The sequence below is a fragment of the Ostrea edulis genome, chromosome 4 (assembly GCF_947568905.1).
Source record: "Ostrea edulis chromosome 4, xbOstEdul1.1, whole genome shotgun sequence".
Classification (NCBI taxonomy): domain Eukaryota; kingdom Metazoa; phylum Mollusca; class Bivalvia; order Ostreida; family Ostreidae; genus Ostrea; species Ostrea edulis.
The window spans coordinates 23121745-23148655 of NC_079167.1; the positions used below are offsets into that span (position 1 = coordinate 23121745).

Sequence of the window (26911 nt, forward strand, 5' to 3'; positions counted from 1 at the left end):
TTTAGGTGTATAAACACAACACATTTATTCTTCACAAATATATGTAAACGTGACAACAGACTATAAAACAAATTCCAAGTACTGATATCACAGAAAAGAGGGTTTCTTTCATCCGTTACCGATATACAATCAATAACAAAATTTTCACACACACACTCACAGTATTATCTCAAATAACACTTTTATAAACAGATGATACAAATTTCACTCCATTCTCAGGAATTCAACCTTCCCTATCAACAATCAAAATTGTGGTCGAGATCCACCAAGTTGAGTTTATATTGCACCGAATCAGACAGATTTCCATTTAAAAGTTCTCTCCTTTTGAAAATCAGAAAACCTAAACTGCCCTGAGTATTTTAACTCCACTCTCCTTGTCTAGACATCTATCTGGTGAGGGGAGTGATCACCTCTTCATAGTTGTTCAAGCTGTCATAAGGGTTCTTGCCTCTGAACAAACAGTAGTGCTGAACCATGAACAGGATGTCGAACATGATGGAGAAAGCACCCAATCCAAACTTGGTGGGATCTCCAAATATAGATGACCAATCATCTGCAAATGAAAGTCAAAGAATGAAACACAAAGCATTCCTAACCCTGCTGTGTTCAAACTTTTAAATGGAGGACAATTACAACAATCTGTCACTCCAAATATTCAATTTTGGCCTCAATTTTTTTTTTATTTTGGCCTCTTGAGAGCATTGGTATCTACGCTAATTCATGATTCAGAATAAAACACAACAATATGGAATCAAAATAAAGCAAGTTATTCATAATTATAAATGTTTCATGTAGTCTCTGGTTTTGTTGAAGTAAATTTTGAACATGTTATATGCTATTATAATAAAATACCCAGTCATTGAACACACATCCATTCCATCCACTCAATATAGGCCAGCAGGAACATCTGCAGGAGACTGAATCAATCTTACCATTGTTATAGGCCAGCAAGAACATCTGTAGGAGACTGAATCAATCTTACCATTGTTATAGGCCAGCAGGAACATCTGTGGGAGACTGAATCAATCTTACCATTGGTATAGGCCAGCAGGAACATCTGTGGGAGACTGAATCAATCTTACCATTGTTATAGGCCAGCAGGAACATCTGTGGGAGACTGAATCAATCTTACCATTGTTATAGGCCAGCAGGAACATCTGTAGGAGACTGAATCAATCTTACCATTGTTATAGGCCAGCAGGAACATCTGTAGGAGACTGAAGCTACCTCCTGTAAAGTCCAGCAGGACATTCCCGATACTCCAACCCAACGTACTCTTTCTCTTACAGTTCATCAAAGCCTGTGGAGAAGTAGACATAAATATTATCAGTCTGTGTAGAGAGAGGAGTCATTATTATTAGATCGTGTAGGGGGAGGAGTCATTATTATCAGTTTGTGTAGGGGGGAGTCATTATTATAAATCTGTGTAAGAAGAGAAGTCATTATCATCAATCTGTGTGGGGGAGGAGTCATTATCATGCAATTCTGTAGAGGGAGGAGTCCTTTTTATCAGTCTGTGTAGAGTTGATTGTATATTGTTTAACGTTCCACTTGGGAATATTTCACTGATATGGAGACATCACCATTGCTGGTGAAGGGCTGCAAATTTAGGCTTATGCTTAGCATTTACGGCCTTTGAGCAGGGAGGGATCTTTATTGTGCCACACCTGCTTGGACACGAGATCTCGGTTTTTGTGGCATCATCTGAAGGACCGCCCAGTCTATGTAAGGAAGGAGTCATTATTATCAATGTGTAGGGGGAGGAGTCATTATCATCAGTTTGTGTATGGGAGGAGTCCTTATCATCAGTTTGTGTAGAGTTGATTGTAAATTTTTATGGCCTTTGAGCAGGGAGGGATCTTTATCATGCCACACCTGCTGTGACACAGGACCTCGGTTTTTGCGGTTTCATCCGAAGGACCACCCAGAATGTGTAGAGGGAGGAGTCATTATTATCAAACTGTGTAGGGGGAGGAGTCATTATTATCCGTCTGAGCAGAGGGAGGAGTCATTATTATTAGATTGTGTAAAGGAAGGAATCCTTATTAGATTGTGTAGAGGGAGGAGTCATTACCATCAGATTGTATAGGGAGAGGAGCCATTATTATCAGTTTGTGTATGGGAGGAGTCCTTATCATCAGTTTGTGTAGAGTTGATTGTAAATTTTTATGGCCTTTGAGCAGGGAGGGATCTTTATCATGCCACACCTGCTGTGACACAGGACCTCGGTTTTTGCGGTTTCATCCGAAGGACCACCCAGAATGTGTAGAGGGAGGAGTCATTATTATCAAACTGTGTAGGGGGAGGAGTCATTATTATCCGTCTGAGCAGAGGGAGGAGTCATTATTATTAGATTGTGTAAAGGGAGGAATCCTTATTAGATTGTGTAGAGGGAAGAGTCATTACCATCAGATTGTGTAGGGAGAGGAGCCATTATTATCAGATTGTATAGAAGGAAGAATCATTGGCATCAATTCATATAGAGGGAGGAGTCATTATCATCAGTTTCATTACCATTGTTTAGAAACTCAAGTACAGGTGACTCTCGATAACCTTGATAAAACTTCGAGAGATTGAGAGTTCTCGAGATTGAAATTCAAAAATTGAAGGTCCGACCATATGCTTCAGATTTTAGAGTAATCGGAAATGTTTATCCGCAATATTATGGGGATTTTTTTGACATGTTTTCCTTCATATTTGTCAGGTAGTTAATTTGATTTCAAAATAAAGAACCTTATTTTGCATTAATAAAAAGATTTTAAAGTTTAGATATTTATTTGTTCTTTTATTATGCTAAGATAGGCATACAAAACTAATTTCCAATAAAGCTTTCCTGTCGCTAACTAAATGGCAGACCACAATTTTATGTTGCTTTACACAAAGAAAAAATCAGGAAATTTAACAGTCCCACCCCAGTGTAAGGTGAAAACTGACCAATTAACCAATTATATACTCAAGTGTCCACCTCCATAAAGAAGCACAGGTAAATAATAAAATGTTTTACGAGACCCAACTTCGAGAGATTGAGAACTTTGAGAGATCGAAAGATCGATAGTGAATTTGCTTAGTTATATAGAGAAAAAATCGGGACCATGATTTCACTTCGATAGATCGAAATTCAAGTCATCGAGAGTCACCTATATTGGAAAACCCATGAAAACAAGTATAGAAATTTCTCTTTTCCTTACATCATGACTTAAAACTTTAAAGATTTGTAACAACGTAAAACTGTCATCTGATTGTTGTTTTGATGTTTTCTGCCACACTCAACAATTTTTCAGTTATCTGGTGGTGCCCAGTTTTTACTGGTGGAAGAGAGAACCCAGATGCAATGTACCTGGGAAGAGACCACCAACCTTCCGAAAGTAAACTGGGAAACTTTCTCACTTACCGACACGAGCAGGATTCGAACCCATGCCGACCAGAGGTGAGAGGCCGTGTGATTTTGAGCGCTATGCTTTAACCACTCGGCCCCCAACTGTCATTTGAAGACAATGACAACAGGCATGTTATTCTGGCCATTCGTTCGCAGAATAGTAAAAGAACTGTCTCAGCAATGGATGTCAAAGACAAGAGACCCATCAAGCCAACCTTGAAGGGAGAAGGACTGTACCAGTCAATTTTGGATACGTACCTAAAAACCCTTAGGAAATCATGGAAGCAATTTGAAAATATTCAAATGGACTTTGATGATTCAAATAAGGATATACGGTACCTACGGAAGACGGAATCAAACATAGAAAAAGCGAAAGAAGATTATTTCGAAAGTTATGAGTCCCTCATATCCTTTCTCAGTCGTGCACGATGTGGAGAAAGTTACATCGAAATGGATTCCCAGGTGACTCGTCTTCAGAAATGTCGCAACATCATCAAGAACTTTGAACGACAGATTCATGACTTTTCAGTGATGGCTGCAGAAGTACTCTTAGAGAAAATTGAGACTCGTTCGGAAGCATCTATATCAACAGGACTGAGTGTGTCAGAAAGGATTAAACTTCAATATATCCACAAAGAAACAGAGCTTCAGAAACAAAAAGAATTACTTGAAGCTAAGATGGAACTTCTAGCAAAACAGCAAAGGGTTGCTGAACTCGAGACCGAGATCAGTGACCATAGGGACCAATTATCAGACAGAAAATCATTACCAATTTCTGATGAACCAATAGAAACTATCAGACACTTATATACAGCTGATTACGTCAGTGAACATTGTACACTTAGTGATGACATCAGACAGTCAAAAGGACAACATAAAGTGAACATAAACACTAACAAAATCTCTCGTGATCTATCACCACCTGTTATGTCGAGCAGACCAGCTGCTACAAACTTTGGTAACTTAACACTTAACCCAAGTGCTCCGGAATTCTATCCATTATCACAGACAGGATTAGTTACCAACTTCACACAATTTCTCCTGAAAAAGGATCTCTTACTTTCATGGTTCAGTCCATTCAATGATCAAGCAGAATCATATCAGACATGGAAATGCAGTTTTACTGGCATAGTGAAGGAACTCAACATTTCAGCATTCGAGGAGATGGACTTATTAGTGAAGTGGCTTGGACCAGAATCAAAACGATTCGCAAGTAGCATTAGATCATCAAATATAAACAATCCTTCTAAAGGACTTTTTCGCATTTGGGAGCGATTGGAAGAGCGTTATGGCAAACCAGAAATGATTGAGGCAGCTCTCAAGAACAAATTGGACAGTTTCCCTAAAATATCACTGAAGGATCCAAAGAAGTTATATGACCTTCTTGACATTCTTACGGAAATTGAATCAGTGAAGGAGAATCTCCAGTATGCAACACTTTTATCATACTACGATTCTTCATCAGGGGTGAATCCTATCATCTGTAAATTAGCTCAATCGTTACAGTGCAAATGGGTGTCACAGGCAGCTAAGTACAAGAAAAACTACAGTGTACCCTTTCCACCATTTACCTTTCTTGTTGACTTCGTCAGAGAAATGAGCTCGATGAAAAATGACCCTGCACTTCAATTCGATGGACCTACAATTACGTCTTCGGAGAAGAGAACACGGAATTTAAGCTATCAAAGGCATCTTCCTCAGTCCATACTCGAAAGACAGATCTAGTCACGGAGAATAAGGATCAAGTGGAAAAATTACCAAGATGCCCAATACATAAGGCTAGTCATTCTCTGAATCATTGTAGGACTTTCCGTCTCAAACCTCTACAAGAAAGGAAAGAATTTCTAAAACAGATAGACTTCTGTTACAAATGCTGCGAATCAAAACATTTATCAAGAAACTGTAAAGCTACCATAAAATGTGAACTATGTGCAAGCTCACATCATGCAACAGGATTACATCCGGATCAACCGAAACCTATTCCCAAACCTGTTGATGGCGGGGAGAAAATTGAGTCAAAGTTGACTGTCACTAGAGAGAAATCAAAGTCAGAAATAACTGATAACAGATGCACAGCTCAGACAAACGAAATATCAAATATGTGCACTCAACTATGTGGAGTGACTTTCAGTGGTCGATCATGCGCAAAAGTTATTCCTGTGCGTGTTTATTCGAAGGACAATTGTGCTATTTCAATTAAAGTGTATGCTATCATTGATGAGCAAAGCAATCACACGCTTGCGAAATCAGAATTGACTTTTTTGACATTCGTAATGATTCTGAACAAACTTATACCCTGTTTTCATGTAATGGACAATCTACCTGTAGTGGATGGAGAGCTAGAGGACTTGTCGTTGAAGCTCTTGACAGAAGTTGTCAATTCAACCTTCCAACCATCATTGAATGTGATGAAATCCCAAACAATAGACATGAAATTCCAACTCCAGAAGTAGCCGATGCACATCATCATCTACGAGAAATAGCTCATCATTTGACACCTCTAGACAACAAAAGCAGTATTCTACTTTTGATTGGACGAGATCTTGCCGAAGCACACCATGTTCTCGAACAAAGAATCAGACCTCCTGATAGTCCATTTGCTCAAAAACTCCACCTTAGATGGGTAATCACTGGAGAAATCTGTGTTGGCAGGTCACATAGGCCAGATGTTGTTGTGGCAAACAAACTAGCCGTGTTATCAAATGGAAGGATCACACAATCTACACTGTGCCCAAACAATATCACCGTGAAGGGAGAGTTGTGGGATGAAAAGAAGTTTATCCCATATTTGAACTATCCTAAGTACACTGAATCAATTGGAAGTAACATATTCCAGACAACTGATGACGACGATAAGCAGGGATTGTCAGTTGAAGATCGAGCATTTTTAGCTATTATGGAAAACAACATCTATCGAAACGAAAATGGTCAGTGGGTGGCACCATTGCCATTCCGTGAACCCAGACCCATACTTGGAGACAACAGACATATGGCAGGCAGAAGAGCCAATCTGTTAGATCTAAACTTGAAGAAAAATCCGAAGAAATGTGAGCATGCAGTTGCCTTTATGAAACGCATCTTTGATGCTGGACATGCAGAATTAGCACCACCATTGAAGGACAAGGAAGAGTTCTGGTACTTGCCAATATTCAGTGTATACCATTCAAAGAAACCAGATCAGATAAGAATGGTGTTTGATTCTTCTGCTCAGTACGATGGATTATCCTTGAACATCCTTCTTACTGGACCTGATCTAACAAACAATTTGCTTGGTGTTTTGTTGCGGTTCAGACTTGAGAAAATTGGCATTATGGCGGACATACAACAAATGTTTCCAGGTGCGTGAAGACCATCGGAATTACCTACGTTTCCTCTGGTATGCAGACAATGATCCTAAGAGCAGTTGGTGGAATACAGAATGCGTGTTCATGTTTTTGGCAATAGCCCTTCTCCGGCAGTGGCTATTTATGGACTAAGAAGGACAGCAAATAACGCAGAACAAGAATTTGGATCTGATGTCAAAACATTTGTTGAACGCAACTTCTATGTTGATGACGGACTTATTTCATTACCTTCGGCTGACGAAGTTGTGAGTCTGATGAAGCGAACCCAACAAGCCCTTCTACAAGAAGGCGACCTCAGACTTCATAAAATTGTATCTAACAGCAGTGAAGTCATGAAATGTTTTCCTACTGAAGACCTAGCGAAAAACTTGATGTCTCTGGATTTTTCTAAAGACTGTCTTCCTTCACAGCGGACTTTAGGGATCAGTTGGGATCTACCATCTGATTCATTTACCTTCAACCTGTCCTCAGATGAGAAACCCTATACCCGTCGTGGAGTCCTGTCTTGTTTGAACAGTTTTTATGACCTGTTGGGATTTGTAACACCTGTGCTCATCAAGGGAAAACTGTTGTTAAGAAAGTTAACATCAGAATCGACGGATTGGGATCTACCTTTATCAGCGCAGTGGAAGAGAGTTCAACAGCTAGCGGATATCTTTTGGAAGAGGTGGAAGACCGAATACCTTGTACTTCTCCAAAGTCGTCGAAAGTGGACAACACCACAGAGAAACTTATCAGTTGGTGACATAGTACTTATGAAGGACAATTCTACAAACCGTTGCGACTGGAGATTGTCTGTAGTGGAACATGTGTTCGCGAGTGAAACGGACAATAAAGTTCGTAAAGTTGAACTCCGTGTGAATAAAGATGGTGTTAACACATATTACACGCGTCCAGTCACAGCTCTGTTCTTATCATTCCTGTGTAACATTACGGACATCTTATTTCTGTTGTTACTATGATAGTCATTCAAATGTGAAAGTTCAGTTTCAAAGTGATATCACATGGGGAGATATCAGACGGGGAGTGTAATGTTCTTGTATTTATTTACATTTTTATGCTAAGTTTTCCCTAGAGTTATTTTCCTTTACATCTACTAGAGTTGTTTTCCCTGATAATGTGAATTAGTTATCTTTCTTTTTTAAAAGAGTTAATGTTCCTTACTTCCTGTTTACTTGTTTTGGGTGTGACCCACACCACTCACCGTTCACTCTGAGCTCCTCAGATTTTCATCCGTATGCAGGCACACAGTGTAAGTACATTGTGATATTTGTAAATATTTATTGTTGTATATATCATTACAATGTTTATTATTTGCTATAATTAGGAATTTAGACTGTATCAGTAATTCTCTCATTCACTCTTAAAAGTATGGAAAACCATTATTGTCATAAACTTTATATGTATAAAAGTACGGTTCTAACAATTTTCTATGGAAAGCCATTTGTGTTATAAATACATAGTTTGGACTTATATTGTTACTTTTGATAGTCCTTCAGCCTTTATTATTATAATTACCAATTTGTCATATGTTTCATTGTATTCAATAGCTATTATATATGTTCTGTGAATCAATTAGTAATTAGAACATGTTTCTTTGTTTCAGTCTTTTACCACACACACTCACATGCATACATGTACATGATTTAGGACTAGTACCACTTAGAAAGGAATACAGTCTACAGAATTCCACCGAGATTTTTGTGAAGTTTTATACATGCACAGTATCATGGTTATACTATCTGCGAACGAATGGGCAGAATACATGTACATGTGCATATATAAACAATACCTATGGATGTGTACTGTACTTGCTGACAGTGAACACCCCCCTCCTCTTCCAGCTGTGTGTACTGTACCTGAGGAATGTATTTGATGATGGTGACCCCCAGCTTGACATACGAGAAATAGTACAAGTACTGCAGCCATGTTATAATGTTGTCTCCAAATGTCACAATAAAAAACGTCACAATCATAAACAGCCATGCTACACTGACCAATGCTATACAAATCTTGGAAATCTTCTGGCCGCCACGCTGTTGGAGATAAAACAAGCAATATTACCTTCTATGTGGTCATTTAAATACAGATTCTCATTTGGCAATAGATTTCTTGTACAAAGGTTGTGTACATTATTTGAGAGATATACCCATTATGAAGTGTAGATCATAAACAAATCTCTGAAGCTTACATCATAAATAAAGCACTGAAATATGGTGAGAGTTGTCACAAACACGGCATGTAGAGTGAAAATGACATCGTTCAGTTGCACTGGATTTATTCCCCTTGGATGTTTTGATTTGTATTCATCCTGTGAATAAAAGACTTGCATTAACTTAGACATAAATATATGCATATAAATTGCTGTTCATGTGAAATACATGTAATTTTCATGTGAATTTCACATGAAAAGTGATTCACTTGAAGTTTACATTAGAATATTCACATGAATTTCACATTACAATTTTCACAAGAAAATCGTGTGAAAAGTGATTATGTGAATTTCACATATAAGAGATTCATGTGAATCACCAATATTCAGGGTATCAAAGTTTGCATAAAATTCAAGTCAACAGTTTTATGTAAATCATAATAGTTACAATGAAATTCATGTTAATTTTATGTGAAATTCATATTAAAAATTCCATGTGAATTTCATGTGAAAAATTTTCATGGGGAATTTACATTTGATGCTCTATTCACATGAAATTCATGTTAAAATTTTCACGTGAAATTCACATGAGACACATTTCCCTTTGTATCTACGAATCTTTACTTAAAAAAATCTTTCTGTCCATAACTACCACTGATGACTTTCTTTGTGAATTGATGTGCTGTAATTTAAAACATTTATTTGGGAAATGAAAACTTGGCAAATAACACAGTCTGTGGTTGTAAATTCCTATTCATGTAGGGCCTACTATTGGTTTATACCAAAAAAGTCCTTTCTCTTAAAGATCAAACTTCAAATGTTAAAGTATTTCAACAAGAGAGTCAAGGACTAAGATTGATGTGAAGGTTAATAGGTCATCATGGTTTCCTTGGAAATTATTTGTCACAAGAATTACATTTGATAATATCAAAACCATCTACTTCAAAGTTCAGAAGATACAATCAATGTACATTCTATTTTTTGCAACAGAAAGATCGACGGTCAGGACAAATACTATACCCACCATGCAGAGTGTTTAACTCTGGAAGCATAAAAAGCCAGATCAAAAATCAATATCACTTTCATATCATGCAGAGTGTTTAACTCTGGAAGCATAAAAAGCCAGATCAAAAATCAATATCACTTTCATATCATGCAGAGTGTTTAACTCTGGAAGCATAAAAAGCCAGATCAAAAATCAATATCACTTTCATATCATGCAGAGTGTTTAACTCTGGAAGCATAAAAAGCCAGATCAAAAATCAATATCACTTTCATATCAAACTCAATTTCACAACAAAATTTTTAATTAAGTAAAGAATCTGACCTTAACACTGTCAACCCAATACATTCCAACATTGAAAAAGCCATACACCAGAAATCCAGTGAAGTTGTATAGCAGGAAATCAAAGTTCAGCCCCACCACACTGTCAACATAGAGATATTTATTACAATGCATAGATATATGTTTATTATACTGTCAGCATATAGATATGTTTATAATAGTGTCAACATAAAGATATGTTCATTAAAGGGACTGGTTCACAATTTTTGATAAAAATATTTTTCAGTTTTGATGGTAAACATTTAAAATATAACTCATTTAATGTTGACAGCCAAAATTTTGACCTTCTGAATGAATGAATAAAAGCTTTATTTTAGCCTTAAATCTGTGTTATGTAAACAAAGACTCAAGTCTCTTTAAGTATACAAACAAACAAGTAAAATATTGATTTTGTAATATAAAGCATCTTAATTTTGCATAGTCACAAATTTGAACTTTTAGATGACACATTTTACCCCAAAACTGCTTGAAATGTGAAAGATATAATAAACTTAGATCAATATCCATTTCTTTTAAAAATTTCGTAATAAAGTCTCTAAAATGAGCTTCTGTGATAATGTATAACCTTAATTTTAAAGTGAACTCTTTTAAACACATTAGACTGTAGATTTTGATAACTAAAAGTGAAAAAGAAAATTTTGGAGAAAATTGTGAATCAGTCCCTTTAAACTGTCAGCCTAGAGATATCTTTATTGCACTGTCAGTAAAGAGATATGTTCATTATACTGTCAACATAGAGATATGTTCATTATACTGTCAACATAGAGATATGTTCATTATACTGTCAACATAGAGATATGTATATTACACTGTCAGCATAGATATATGTTCATTATACTGTCAACATAGAGATATGTTCATTTTACTGTCAGCAGAGAGATATGTATATTACACTGTCAGTAGAGAGATATGTATATTACACTGTCAGTAGAGAGATATGTATATTATACTGTCAACATAGAGATATGTATATTATACTGTCAACATAGAGATATGTATATTATACTGTCAACATAGAGATATGTTCATTATACTGTCAGTAGAGAGATATGTATATTATACTGTCAGCATAGAGATATGTTCATTATACTGTCAACATAGAGATATGTTCATTTTACTGTCAGTAGAGAGATATGTATATTACACTGTCAGCATAGAGATATGTATATTATACTGTCAACATAGAGATATGTATATTATACTGTCAGCATAGAGATATGTTCATTATACTGTCAACATAGAGATATGTTCATTATACTGTCAACATAGAGATATGTATATTACACTGTCAGCATAGATATATGTTCATTATACTGTCAACATAGAGATATGTTCATTTTACTGTCAGCAGAGAGATATGTATATTACACTGTCAGTAGAGAGATATGTATATTACACTGTCAGTAGAGAGATATGTATATCATACTGTCAACATAGAGATATGTATATTATACTGTCAGCATAGAGATATGTTCATTATACTGTCAACATAGAGATATGTTCATTTTACTGTCAGTAGAGAGATATGTATATTACACTGTCAGCAGAGAGATTTGTATATTATACTGTCAACATAGAGATATGTATATTACACTGTCAGCAGAGAGATATGTATATTACACTGTCAGCAGAGAGATATGTATATTACACTGTCAGCAGAGAGATATGTATATTACACTGTCAGCAGAGAGATTTGTATATTATACTGTCAACAGAGAGATATGTATATTATACTGTCAGCAGAGATATGTATATTATACTGTCAACATAGAGATATGTATATTATACTGTCAACATAGAGATTTGTATATTATACTGTCAGCATATAGATATGTATATTACACTGTCAGCATATAGATATGATTGTTCATTATACTGTCAGCATAGAGACATATTTGTTTCACTATGATTTCACCTCATGTTATCAACTGAATCATGAGAATAAAAAATAATGGATTAAATGGTATTATAGATTTTTTAAAATACCTTTTCCGTCTCCAGTTTTCATAAACCTGAGGATAAAAAGACACAGACCAGGCCGCAAAGTAAATCCAGCCGATTACAGAATTAATCACAACTAATGCTGAGCTGTGGACAATGGTGATCCTCACAAACTGCTTAGATAGTCTACAAACAAGTAGTTTTCCACACTGGTAAAATTTTATAAAATTTACTAGCTTTATATAGAATGTATAAAAGCCACACAAAATCTTTGGTGGATTTTGTTCATTTCACAATCAAGGGAAACACAACTGTGATAACAGCCCTTTACTTAAGCATTAATCCACGCACTATTAAACTTTTGAAATGAAATTCGCATTACATTACACGGACATCTGATTTAAAAAGACAATGAAACCTTGCAAACACGTCGGATGACGAGTTGATTCCGAGGAGGAAATGTCCCACTCCAGTGCTTGTGATATTTATGGACACTGTCCTTGTCTGGTTGGCTAAGATGACCACTTCAGGGATAGGAATGATGTAGTGACCAGTCTCTACAGAGCTGATGTCATTGCCTGTTTGGTAGGTAAAGCCCAACGTAACATTCTTTGAGACGGTGTCACTGCAAACAACAATGACATTATCATCAAGTTTGCTGAGCTATACACTTCATTTTACATGAAAATGTTCTAAATTTATTGTTTTTCACTGTCCGGTCACGTGATGGCAGTAGGCTGACGTACTTTTGAGTGCTCCGCTAAAAATTCGATTTTGTTTCTCAAAAACTTTATAAAAGCTTCAAAAGACGCCTAATCAAATAAAAGACCGATTTGTGCATGTTTCTGTGGAATTTCTGTGGTATTCTTTGCGGTTTTGACTTTGTATTCCTTGAAGTTTAAAAATCATCGTGAGCAGAGATCTACTCACTGGAATATCGGAGAACATGGACGGGAAAGAGAAAACAGAGAAGAAGAATGAGAAACAAGTAGATCGCAGCGGAAAATCTCTGGAGAAAAGGTTGGTACAGAGTCAACTGAAGATAGATTCGGTACCATCATCTATAAGAACTTTAAGAAGTACGAATGTCTCGGACAAAAGGCTACAACAACGGACTAGTAGTTCCGACGCAGAACCCACGACACCCATGTCTCCAGGTGCCGACATATCGGGTGAGTTAAAAAGAATTCATGAAAGCCTAACAGAGATCAGGGAATCTATGGTAAAGAAAGACGATATCAAAAGCATAGTTGCAGTGATTATGTCAGAAATGAAGGGAGAAATAAAAAATGAAATCATCTCGGATGTTAAAGAGACACTAACAAAAGAAGTCATTGAAAGCGTGAAAGCTCAGGTGAAAGACGAATTTGAAAGCAGAGTCGACCAAAAAGTAAAAACGTTTGTGTCGAAAACTAAAGAAATTGAAGATGGGGTGAATATGGACTTAATAAACATAAGAGAGAAGTTTCAAGAACACCTTAAAGAATTGAGATCATTACAGAGCACGATGAAAAGATATCGATCCCTGACGGAATCAGCGTTGACCCTCGCTAATCACAACCAGCAGTACTCTCAGAAAAACAATATAAAATTTCTGGGATGGAAGGAGAAACCACAAGAAAACCTTCGAGAAGAACTGTGTGTCATAATGAAGGAAGCAGCGAAAGTGACCATCGACCCCGCTGATATTTTAGCCATTCACAGAATTCCAGGGGCGAAAGGAAAAATCAGACCAGTAATTGCAAAATTCAAAAACTCAGAATCTAAAATTACAGTTATTCGAAACAGGTCTAAGGAAGAAGTCAAAAAACGATTCAAGATGTTCGATCATATAACACAGATGAACTCTCAATTACTAAGAGATCTCAACAACGACGAGAAAATCCAGAGTGCCTGGTACTACAACGGAAAAATTTTCGGGTTGGACCAGAAAGGTGTTCGACACAAGTTCGATATTATGGACACAGCCTGTTACCCTGTAGAAAGCTAAACAAACTTTAAATTTACATGCGGGAGCAACAAATTTGGATCGGGTTTGAAATACCATTATCTGATGAGCGACAGGACCGGGATCGGGATCATCGAACCGATACAAATTGTTTACATGTGTTTGTGTTATTATGTGAGTGTTAGTGTGTGTGAATGGGTAAACGATGGACGGGTAAGTTACTTGCTGAAAATGTCTAGATGTTTAGTTGTTTTACTTATTTTTCTGCGATGTCGTTGTCTGAAAATATTTTAATAGCCACAGTGAACTGTCAGGGGCTGGCAACTCCATCTAAACGTAAAGATGTTATTAATTACTTGAAACAAAAGCGTTTTTCTATTATATGTCTACAAGATACTCATTTTATTTCTGAATGTGAACCATATATTGAATCACAGTGGGGATACAAATGTATTTTTAATTCTTATATGTCAAACTCAAGGGGTGTGTGCATCTTGTTCAATAATAATTTTGAGTTTAAAATTCATGGTGTAAAAAGGGATTGTGAAGGTAATTTACTTGCACTTGATATGACAATTGAAGAAAACAAAGTAACTCTTATTAATATATACGGGCCTAATACTGATAACCCTCAATTTTACGAAAATGTACGAAATATTTTCTTGGAATATGACAATGAATATTTTATTCTATGTGGTGACTTTAACCTCACATTAAACCCTTCACTGGATACTTATAACTATTGTGGAATCAATAATCCCAAAGCACGTGCTAAAGTTCTAGAAATCATGGATGATTTACAACTTTTAGATTACTACAGAGTGCTAAATCCAGATAAAAAAGCTTATACATGGCGGAAAAAAAATCCCTTAAAACAAAGTCGCCTTGACTACTTTCTTGTATCTGATAGTTTGTCAAATTTGGTTGAAAACTGTACCATAAAGCCAGGATATAGATCTGATCATTCTGTTGTTATTCTTGAATTAAAATTTAATCCCTTTACAAGAGGGCGTGGCCTTTGGAAATTTAATAACAATTTATTAACAGACAAAAAATATGTTATGAAGGTCAAAGAAACTATTCAATCTGTTACTAGCCAATATTTGGATAACATAGATAATATAAATTTTCAGTGCAAAAACGATATTGATGAAAGTTTATTTCTGGAGGTTTTAATGATGGAAATTAGGGGAATTACTATATCATACTCAGCATTTAAGAAAAGAGAAAAAGACATCAAAGAAAAGAAACTTTTAGACGAAATTGAAATTTTAGAGTCTGACTCTCCTATTGATTTTGATATTCTAGATGAGAAGAGAGCAGCTCTTGAAAACATTAGAAAAGAAAAGCTACAAGGTCACATGATAAGGTCTCGTGCACGTTGGATAGAGGAAGGGGAAAAACCTTCAAAATACTTTTGTAATTTAGAATCCCGAAATTATTTAAATAAAACTATCAAAAAAATTCAGTTGGATACTGGTACAATTTACAATCAGTCAGATATATTAGAAGGCGTCAAGAAATATTATGAAGCCTTATATACTAATAATGATTTTAACTTAATTAATGTCGACCTGGAAAGCATCATCTCAGATTACAATTCTCCCAAGTTAGATACACATGCAACCAAAAAACTGGAGGATGATATTGAAGAAGCAGAGGTTCTTAAAGTATTAAAAAATATGAAAAACAACAAATCCCCTGGTAGCGATGGTTATACAACTGAATTCTTTAAATTTTTTTGGAATGACATTAAATATTATGTTGTTAGAGCTATTAATTGTATATATCATAAGAGGGAACTTCCTATTTCGCAAAGACTAGGAATCATTTCATGCTTACCTAAAGGGGACAAACCAAGACAGTTTTTAAAAAACTGGCGACCAATTACACTTTTAAATGTATTATACAAAATTATATCTGGTTGTCTCAGCTTTAGAATTAAACAAGTTTTGGATTATATAATATCCGATACACAGTCTGGTTTTTTAAAAGGTAGATATATAGGGGAGAATACTCGATTTATATATGATATTATGTCATACACTGAAAGAAATAATATCCCAGGCCTTCTAGTTCTCATTGATTTCGAAAAGGCCTTCGACTCAATGTCATGGTCATTCATATATAAAGTTTTAAAGTATTTTGGTTTTGGGGAAAACTTTATTCAATGGATAAAAATCTTAAACACAAATTTCAGAGCCTCAGTTTTACAGAGTGGCTTCTTATCTGAACAGTTTGATATACAAAGGGGATGTAGGCAGGGTGATCCCATTGCACCTTATTTATTCATCCTATGTGCAGAAATTCTTGCAATATTAATTAAACAAAACAAAAGTATAAAAGGCATATGTATAGAAAACACAGAACACAAAATATCGCAATATGCAGATGATTCTTCACTAGCCCTTGACGGATCACCTGAATCGCTTTTTGCAGCTCTAGATACGATAGAATTTTTTTCCAGTTTTTCTGGTCTAAGGATTAATTCTTCTAAAACAAAAATTGTTTGGATTGGTTCAAAGAAATTTTCAGATCAAGTTTTTCACCATACAAGATGGAAATTAGATTGGGGATCAACAACTTTTAATTTATTGGGTATTAATTTTTCAGTTGACCTTACAGAAATTGAAGATATAAATTTCGGAATTCAAATACCAAAAATCGTTGCTCTTACTGAACAGTGGAAAAGAAGGATTCTTACTCCCATTGGGCGGGCTACTGTCATTAAAACCTTGCTTATTCCAAAATTGAATCATTTGTTTATATCACTTCCTACTCCAAAGAAAGAAACAATCTCTTATTTATACAAAATTATTTTTGAATTCCTATGGAAATCTAGTGTAGATAAAGTTAAGAGGTCTGTGATAACACAAGACTATCTATCGGGTGGTATCAAGATGGTTGATATAAGCAATTTTATTACATCATTGAAATGCTCTTGGATTAAAAGGCTTACTAGGTCCAACTGTCAGAAACCATGGATGAATATTTTTTTTGCCATGTATGGAAATGATATTTTAAAGAAATTATATGACTTTGGAGATAGTTTTATTGTGGAACAATTATGTGTTAAAAGCAATGTTTTTTGGAAGGATGTTTTTAATGCTTGGTTTTTTTATTTGAAGACTAGTCAAAATCTTCCAAATATTAAAAATAATTTTCATAATATTCCAGTGTGGTACAATTCTAATATTAGAATTGCGGAAAAACCTGTGTTTTATGAGAAATGGTATGAAAAGGGGATTAAAGCTGTTCAAGATTTTTTTGATACTGATTGTAACTTCCATACCATAGAAAAATTTCAGTGTTTATACAATCTTCAAGAAGTATGTGTAATGAAATACAATAGCATTATTACTGCAATTTCAAAATATTTAAAACGTCTGTCAATTGATAGACACTCAACCAAACAAAATGTTAATCCATGTATGCCTATATTTTTTGAACCAGTTTTATTGCATGAAAGATGTTCTAATATTATTTACAATATTTTAAATGCAAAAGAAGATATCCCAACTTCTATGGGCAAGTGGAAAACTGAACTATCTTCATATGGAGTAGATGATATTTCAGTGCAAGATCTGTTTAAAATTTGTTTCAAAACATCTAGTGATTCTTCTGTTCAGTGGCTACAGTTTAGAATTTTACATAGAATTCTTCCTGTTGGTTATTATTTGAAAAACATTAGTGTTAAAACAGATGATCTCTGTAGATTTTGTACAAGTAATATTGAAACAATAACACATATTTTTACTTCGTGTAATAAGACCCAAACATTGTGGAGTGAGTTAAGTCTTCATATATATAGAAAAATTTCAGAAAGAATTGGTTTTAATGTGTCAAATATAATATTTGGTGAAATTCCACTGTCTTTAAATAATAAAGCCATAAACTTTATAATTTTATATGCTAAACAATACATATTTATCTGTTTAATGCAGAATAAAGAACCAAATCTTGTTAGATTACTATGTCACTTAAAGTTTAAATATCATGTAGAGAAATATGCTGCAATTCAAGCATTTAAAATACATAACTTTGATAAAATATGGATGAAGTGGGAAAATATTTTTGCAATTGATTAATTAATACTACATGTACTTGTCATTATTTTTAGTACATGTATTATTGTTATTATTATTACTTCCACTATTGTACAGCAAGTAACCTAAACCACAGGGAGATGTATGCATGTATGAAAGGTATGTTTGTGTAAGTGTTTGATGTATTGTATGAAACCAAAAAAATAAATAAATTATAAAAAAAAAAAAAAGGACTAAGATTGATGTGAAGGTTAATAGGTCATCATGGTTTCCTTGGAAATTATTTGTCACAAGAATTACATTTGATAATATCAAAACCATCTACTTCAAAGTTCAGAAGATACAATCAATGTACATTCTATTTTTTGCAACAGAAAGATCGACGGTCAGGACAAATACTATACCCACCATGCAGAGTGTTTAACTCTGGAAGCATAAAAAGCCAGATCAAAAATCAATATCACTTTCATATCATGCAGAGTGTTTAACTCTGGAAGCATAAAAAGCCAGATCAAAAATCAATATCACTTTCATATCATGCAGAGTGTTTAACTCTGGAAGCATAAAAAGCCAGATCAAAAATCAATATCACTTTCATATCATGCAGAGTGTTTAACTCTGGAAGCATAAAAAGCCAGATCAAAAATCAATATCACTTTCATATCAAACTCAATTTCACAACAAAATTTTTAATTAAGTAAAGAATCTGACCTTAACACTGTCAACCCAATACATTCCAACATTGAAAAAGCCATACACCAGAAATCCAGTGAAGTTGTATAGCAGGAAATCAAAGTTCAGCCCCACCACACTGTCAACATAGAGATATTTATTACAATGCATAGATATATGTTTATTATACTGTCAGCATATAGATATGTTTATAATAGTGTCAACATAAAGATATGTTCATTAAAGGGACTGGTTCACAATTTTTGATAAAAATATTTTTCAGTTTTGATGGTAAACATTTAAAATATAACTCATTTAATGTTGACAGCCAAAATTTTGACCTTCTGAATGAATGAATAAAAGCTTTATTTTAGCCTTAAATCTGTGTTATGTAAACAAAGACTCAAGTCTCTTTAAGTATACAAACAAACAAGTAAAATATTGATTTTGTAATATAAAGCATCTTAATTTTGCATAGTCACAAATTTGAACTTTTAGATGACACATTTTACCCCAAAACTGCTTGAAATGTGAAAGATATAATAAACTTAGATCAATATCCATTTCTTTTAAAAATTTCGTAATAAAGTCTCTAAAATGAGCTTCTGTGATAATGTATAACCTTAATTTTAAAGTGAACTCTTTTAAACACATTAGACTGTAGATTTTGATAACTAAAAGTGAAAAAGAAAATTTTGGAGAAAATTGTGAATCAGTCCCTTTAAACTGTCAGCCTAGAGATATCTTTATTGCACTGTCAGTAAAGAGATATGTTCATTATACTGTCAACATAGAGATATGTTCATTATACTGTCAACATAGAGATATGTTCATTATACTGTCAACATAGAGATATGTATATTACACTGTCAGCATAGATATATGTTCATTATACTGTCAACATAGAGATATGTTCATTTTACTGTCAGCAGAGAGATATGTATATTACACTGTCAGTAGAGAGATATGTATATTACACTGTCAGTAGAGAGATATGTATATTATACTGTCAACATAGAGATATGTATATTATACTGTCAACATAGAGATATGTATATTATACTGTCAACATAGAGATATGTTCATTATACTGTCAGTAGAGAGATATGTATATTATACTGTCAGCATAGAGATATGTTCATTATACTGTCAACATAGAGATATGTTCATTTTACTGTCAGTAGAGAGATATGTATATTACACTGTCAGCATAGAGATATGTATATTATACTGTCAACATAGAGATATGTATATTATACTGTCAGCATAGAGATATGTTCATTATACTGTCAACATAGAGATATGTTCATTATACTGTCAACATAGAGATATGTATATTACACTGTCAGCATAGATATATGTTCATTATACTGTCAACATAGAGATATGTTCATTTTACTGTCAGCAGAGAGATATGTATATTACACTGTCAGTAGAGAGATATGTATATTACACTGTCAGTAGAGAGATATGTATATCATACTGTCAACATAGAGATATGTATATTATACTGTCAGCATAGAGATATGTTCATTATACTGTCAACATAGAGATATGTTCATTTTACTGTCAGTAGAGAGATATGTATATTACACTGTCAGCAGAGAGATTTGTATATTATACTGTCAACATAGAGATATGTATATTACACTGTCAGCAGAGAGATATGTATATTACACTGTCAGCAGAGAGATATGTATATTACACTGTCAGCAGAGAGATATGTATATTACACTGTCAGCAGAGAGATTTGTATATTATACTGTCAACAGAGAGATATGTATATTATACTGTCAGCAGAGATATGTATATTATACTGTCAACATAGAGATATGTATATTATACTGTCAACATAGAGATTTGTATATTATACTGTCAGCATATAGATATGTATATTACACTGTCAGCATATAGATATGATTGTTCATTATACTGTCAGCATAGAGACATATTTGTTTCACTATGATTTCACCTCATGTTATCAACTGAATCATGAGAATAAAAAATAATGGATTAAATGGTATTATAGATTTTTTAAAATACCTTTTCCGTCTCCAGTTTTCATAAACCTGAGGATAAAAAGACACAGACCAGGCCGCAAAGTAAATCCAGCCGATTACAGAATTAATCACAACTAATGCTGAGCTGTGGACAATGGTGATCCTCACAAACTGCTTAGATAGTCTACAAACAAGTAGTTTTCCACACTGGTAAAATTTTATAAAATTTACTAGCTTTATATAGAATGTATAAAAGCCACACAAAATCTTTGGTGGATTTTGTTCATTTCACAATCAAGGGAAACACAACTGTGATAACAGCCCTTTACTTAAGCATTAATCCACGCACTATTAAACTTTTGAAATGAAATTCGCATTACATTACACGGACATCTGATTTAAAAAGACAATGAAACCTTGCAAACACGTCGGATGACGAGTTGATTCCGAGGAGGAAATGTCCCACTCCAGTGCTTGTGATATTTATGGACACTGTCCTTGTCTGGTTGGCTAAGATGACCACTTCAGGGATAGGAATGATGTAGTGACCAGTCTCTACAGAGCTGATGTCATTGCCTGTTTGGTAGGTAAAGCCCAACGTAACATTCTTTGAGACGGTGTCACTGCAAACAACAATGACATTATCATCAAGTTTGCTGAGCTATACACTTCATTTTACATGAAAATGTTCTAAATTTATTGTTTTTCACTGTCAATGAAGAGTAAAATATGAAAGAAAGCAAAAGTGAGCAAGCTCACATACCCCACACTCCAACATTGCTAGACAATGCCTCACATGATTGGTAAGGCTATGCATTACTGCAAGAAAAGGACAGATGGGCTCAAAATTCTAAGTTCAAAAGGGGCATAACTCCCAGAAAAGTTATTCAATCAGAATTTGCTGGGAATATGCACATCTACACAGTGTGTCCTTATTAACTATAAAGTTTCACAAAATTCTGTTGAGTGGTCTCAGAGAAGTTGCGCTGACAAGAAAGGGACTGACAGACTGACGGACGGGTCAAAAACATTATACCCCCCCCCCCCCCAGCAGATTTTTCATAGGTCAAGGTAAAGCATGATGCTATTGGTCAATGTACAGTGAAAATAACTAGGCTATACATATTCCTAACAATTATATTTCAATATTTTCATTATCGTTTGAACGATCAGAAATTTACAATAAGTGCCTGATCTGTAATTTACCCTCTCATCATATTGATTGATTAAACAGTAAACTCAACTCTACACTGAACCACACAACTCATTTCTAGTTGCGATTCCACAGACAACCTGTAAAAAAAAACCTACAGGAGTTCACAACTCCTGAACATCTCAGTTACAATGTATTATCATGAAGACTCACTTCAGTGTGACTTGTAAACTGTTAACATTGCCAAGCACTGTCTTGAGGTCCGTTTTTGAGAACTTCAAAAGCACTTTCGTCTCATTCTGGTCAATACCACGTACAGCAGATACAATGGCTATCCCTGAATAAAACAAACTACTGATGTAAACCAATATTTCTTACAATGAAAATAGAAAATAATGCAACTGCAACTATTGAGCAGTGCATTTAATGGCTTTTCTTTGCACAATGTCATTTGAATGTCAACATTACAATTTCTGTAACTGTACATTCACAGTATTCATAATGTGAAAATTACAACATGTAAAAATACTTCCTATTACATTGACAATTTTGTCAATTAGTTACAATTACAACTACATTGATCTTAACAAATGTAATTTTACAATTACTCTCAATTACTTTGAAAAATAACAAAAGCATTTAATTCACTGAAGTCTATTTGAAAATCCTAGAAGTCTCCTACTCAGGTATTTTTTTTTCTACTTGTGCTATTGTTCTTAGGTATGACAGGGGTTCACACCTAAACAAAATTAGACCTTCATCTATAGCCTGTGGCCCTGCCAAGTATATAGACATAACAAGACATCTAATCATTGCATAAACATTATGTGAAAAACAGTGAACCAATCTGTAACCATTAATATCAGACACTTTCATTCCTTTTAAGTTTGAATAAAGAATGTAATTGTAAAGTAAATGAGATGTAATTGAAAATATTTGACTTAATAATATTCGGAATGTATTCGGATATATTCAATTTAATACTTGTAATTGAAAGCAAAGTCAAATACATCCAATTGCTTTATAGAGGGTAAAGCTGAGCTCTCCCTATAAGTAACACTAAAGGGAAAATATAGAAAAGTTAAACTAATTAAAAAAATTAAACCATATCTGGTCCAATGGAACATGCAAATCATAATGCACTAAATTGTGCATCAATTGTGTTATAATATTTCACGGATTCAATGAATAGGCGGATCAAATGTATTAAGTCGTATAACAAGATGTTTATAAGATTCTTTAATAGCTGTCTGTACACATCCGAATATCTTGGGAATTTTTCTATCCAGTTATGGATATATAAATACTAATACTAATAAGGGACGAAGCCCTCTCACAACAGAGCTCTCCCTATAGGTAACATGTATATACATGTTTTGCGTTATGTTTCCAGCGTTCAATGAATAGGCGGATCAAATGGCCAAAGTTTGGATGCTTTGATAGAGTTCTGTCCTCAAACACTAAGTGCTACCTTCAGGATATTTTTTGTCCTGTTATGGATCTAGATACTAATACCAATACCTTTTGCTTCATCCTCAAACACAGCCACGCCGTAAGACATACTACTGTAGTAGTTTGGGCTACACGGACCATGGATATCGGCCTGGATAGCTCTTCCACGGTCCGTGTAGCCGCCTGGATAGCTCAGTGGTTAGAGCACCTGACTAGTAATGCAGGGGTCCCAGGTTTGATTCCCAGTTCAGCCAGATTTTACCCTCTCCTATACTACAATACCAATACTTCTTGCTTCACCCTCAAACATGGTCACGCCGTAAGGCATATAATTGAAATGCACAAATTACAATTAATACATTTTTCAACTAATACCCCTAATCTCAGCGGGATTACGACTGAGGCCTCTTCGAAAGAGGCTTCAGTCCAAATATCCATCCTCGACAAATCTCGCTGAGATTAAACTACCCCATCCCTAAATGTGAAGCTCTCGTGATCTCATTCTCAAACTCAAGTTTGAAACTGCCAATTTTTTGTGTTTAGTAGCGACTAGCTGCAGAACTGTAGCTCTCTGAAAAAATATTTTGACATAACAGAGAGCTACAGAGCCACCCCTTATAAAAACCTTCGATTTACGGCGCACAAAAACCTGCTCACGGTTGAGGCCTTATATCGTTGTATTCTTGAGTTACTGTCTCATAAATTTAATATCAAAAAATTCTTAACATATTTTCCTACTATACTTGTGTCTAAACATACCTTCAAATATTCATTAAAGCCCCACACGACCTGAAAACTCCCAGCTTCAAATGATTTCGTTTGTTGACGTAGCCATGTTAGGTAGCCGGGTCAGTTCGTACCCTGTTGTTTTCGGTATATATTCATAAAATTCGTTATATGTTATGTATTCGCTCTTCATTTATTATCAATACCAATAATTTATAGAAATTAAAAAATAAAGTTTTTCTAAAGGTAAAATAAGCTCTTGATTCATGAAAATGCTACTAAAGTCCTTAACACTCGTGTGACAGGGATGGAGACCGGACCAGACTAATGAAAGCCGCATTGTCGTGAGTTTAGCTATTTGAATAATTATTATTTAAAGGCACTGGGATGATATATGATTTAAAATATTTAGCTAAAATATTTGTGGGGATATTAGTTCACATCTAGACGTTATTGTGCAAGTATGGAAATTAATCAGGATTCGAATTGACCGGCTACCTAACATGGCTACGTCAACAAACGAAATCATTTGAAGCTGGGAGTTTTCAGGTCGTGTGGGGCTTTAATGAATATTTGAAGGTATGTTTAGACACAAGTATAGTAGGAAAATATGTTAAGAATTTTTTGATATTAAATTTATGAGACAGTAACTCAAGAATACAACGATATAAGGCCTCAACCGTGAGCAGGTTTTTGTGCGCCGTAAATCGAAGGTTTTTATAAGGGGTGGCTCTGTAGCTCTCTGTTATGTCAAAATATTTTTTCAGAGAGCTACAGTTCTGCAGCTAAGTAGCGACATATTGTGACCAAAACTAAAATCTATAAGACCAATTCTATTTTGCTACTTACATAATGAGATGAACTGTTTAATCGATGCTGGTTTAGTATTCATTGGGATCTTATAGCTATCCCTGTCACTGTCACCGTCGTAACATCAGTCACATGACCCTTATATCAAAAAGAATCAAAAACATATTATTTATTTCAATCGAAAATTGAATTTCAAATATATACATACGTTTAATTTAGACACAATATGACCGTTAAACACAGAAATGTTTACAAACATAAATTTTCTAGCAAATATTTGTTTTTATTTGTCGTTGATGTAAGGAATACAATCAATTAACTCTTACGATGATCATATTAGGTTATCACATTACCAAACACTATATTTTTAATTTTGATATAAGTGAACATCATATCTATACCTCAGAGTAATACAGATATTAAAAACATCCATATAAAAAGACTAAATAATACTGATACGGTATTCTACTGAAAACGAAATGCATAGGTATGACGTAACAAGCAAAAGGAATGGCAAGTCTTTTGAAAAGGTTATTTATATTCGTTTATCAGTTCATTTCATTTAGCTTCTGAATATTTTTTCAGTTCATATCATAGTATGACTTACTAGGTATGTTCTACATTCTTCGTTCATGTGTTTGCAGTCACACGTACAAAACTACAAATGTAGATCAGGTAGTAACAGAGAAAATTCGAAATCTAGAGGGTTGCTATGTTTTATGTTTAGTTTTTTTTTCCCCCGAAGTACTGAAGATTATGAATTGAGTTATACTTAACAAGAAAAGCGAGATACGGAAAGTGATTATACAATGGAAACATGTATTTTATTTATAATGATAAACGATCATGTATACTATTTCAGGTATAAAGAAATCCTATTTGTTTGCCAAACATGTACAAGAAACATCAGCAATAGGGCCACATGTGGGAAAATAAAACGCAAATACTATGAGCGTCTCTATCCAACAACTGTCGTCCTTCCAAATGGTGCTACAATAAACGTCAGATACCCCCAGCCCAGACAAATTATAAAGGTACATTACTGCACTTTCACTGCAGAAGTAGAGGGCTTCACGACTTATACCATTACCTTTTGCTTTGCTCTCAAACTGTCACACCGTAAAACATATTGGGTGTCCAGGTAGCGTAGTGAATAACGCACTTGCTTCTCACTGCTGCAACCAGAGTTTGATCCCCGTGACCGATAATGGTTTTATGTGAAAGGGTATGGCGGTTGCCCACTCGGACACATGGGGTTTCCTCAGCGTACTCAGTTTTCCTCCCACTAATTGATCCCCTCACGCCAAAATCTGTACAAGTTGATAAAATAGCTAGTATATAGCTATTGTTCATTACAAGATATATCCGACTTTAAAGATAAAGATTATTTTATTATTATATATTGGGTACAGATCGAACCATTTTACAAGGCAACTCATTTATCCCAAATCAAGTATTGTTACGTAGGTTCTGTATTTTAATGTCACAAACACTCTTAAACTTGCACGTGTCATGACAGTCCCATTAAATAGAAATAATAACCTTTAGTTTTAAAGTCGGACATACTAACAACAATAAACATATATACTAGCTTTTTATCAACTCGCATGGATGTTGGCTCTAGGGGTCATTTTGTAAAGCGGACAACCACCACACCCTCTCACACCCCACTGATGATCACCCACCACACCCTCTCACATACCACTGATGATCACTCACCACACCCTCTCACATACCACTGATGATCATCCACCACACCCTCTCACATACCACTGATGATCAACCACCACACCCTCTCACATACCACTGATGATCAACCACCACCCTCTCACATACCACTGATGATCAACCACCACACCCTCTCACATACCACTGATGATCAACCACCACACCCTCTCACATACCACTGATGATCATCCACCACACCCTCTCACATACCACTGATG

At 34.8% G+C, this 26911-nt stretch overlaps 2 protein-coding genes across 4 annotated transcripts in view; one reads left to right on the plus strand and one right to left on the minus strand.

Annotated features, from left to right (window-relative positions):
- LOC125668274 (cystinosin-like) lies at nt 1-25103 on the minus strand. 2 transcript variants are annotated; one of them, XM_048902184.2, is made up of 9 exons: nt 25005-25103; nt 22191-22314; nt 21241-21447; nt 20868-21008; nt 18864-18963; nt 8912-9031; nt 8580-8756; nt 1183-1300; nt 1-553 (listed from the first exon to the last, which is right to left on the minus strand). In XM_048902184.2, the coding sequence occupies exons 1-9, from the start codon at nt 25045-25047 to the stop codon at nt 387-389; spliced, it is 1197 nt and encodes a 398-aa protein (XP_048758141.2). In that variant the 5' UTR covers nt 25048-25103; the 3' UTR covers nt 1-386. The 2 variants fall into 2 exon arrangements, with proteins under 2 accessions (XP_048758141.2, XP_056018253.1); XM_056162278.1 differs by lacking the exons at nt 21241-21447; nt 22191-22314; nt 25005-25103 and adding exons at nt 10200-10299; nt 12204-12344; nt 12577-12783.
- The window catches only part of LOC125668275 (39S ribosomal protein L55, mitochondrial-like), a 9150-nt gene continuing 3121 nt past the window's right edge, over nt 20883-26911 (plus strand). The window contains exons 1-2 of one of the 2 annotated variants that reach the window (XM_048902185.2): nt 20883-21034; nt 25828-25999. In XM_048902185.2, the coding sequence (XP_048758142.2) occupies nt 20979-21034; nt 25828-25999 (228 nt within the window). In that variant the 5' untranslated portion in view covers nt 20883-20978. Of the gene's footprint in view, nt 21035-25384; nt 25496-25827; nt 26000-26911 lie in introns of those variants that run through there. The other variant, XM_048902186.2, reaches the window with a different exon arrangement.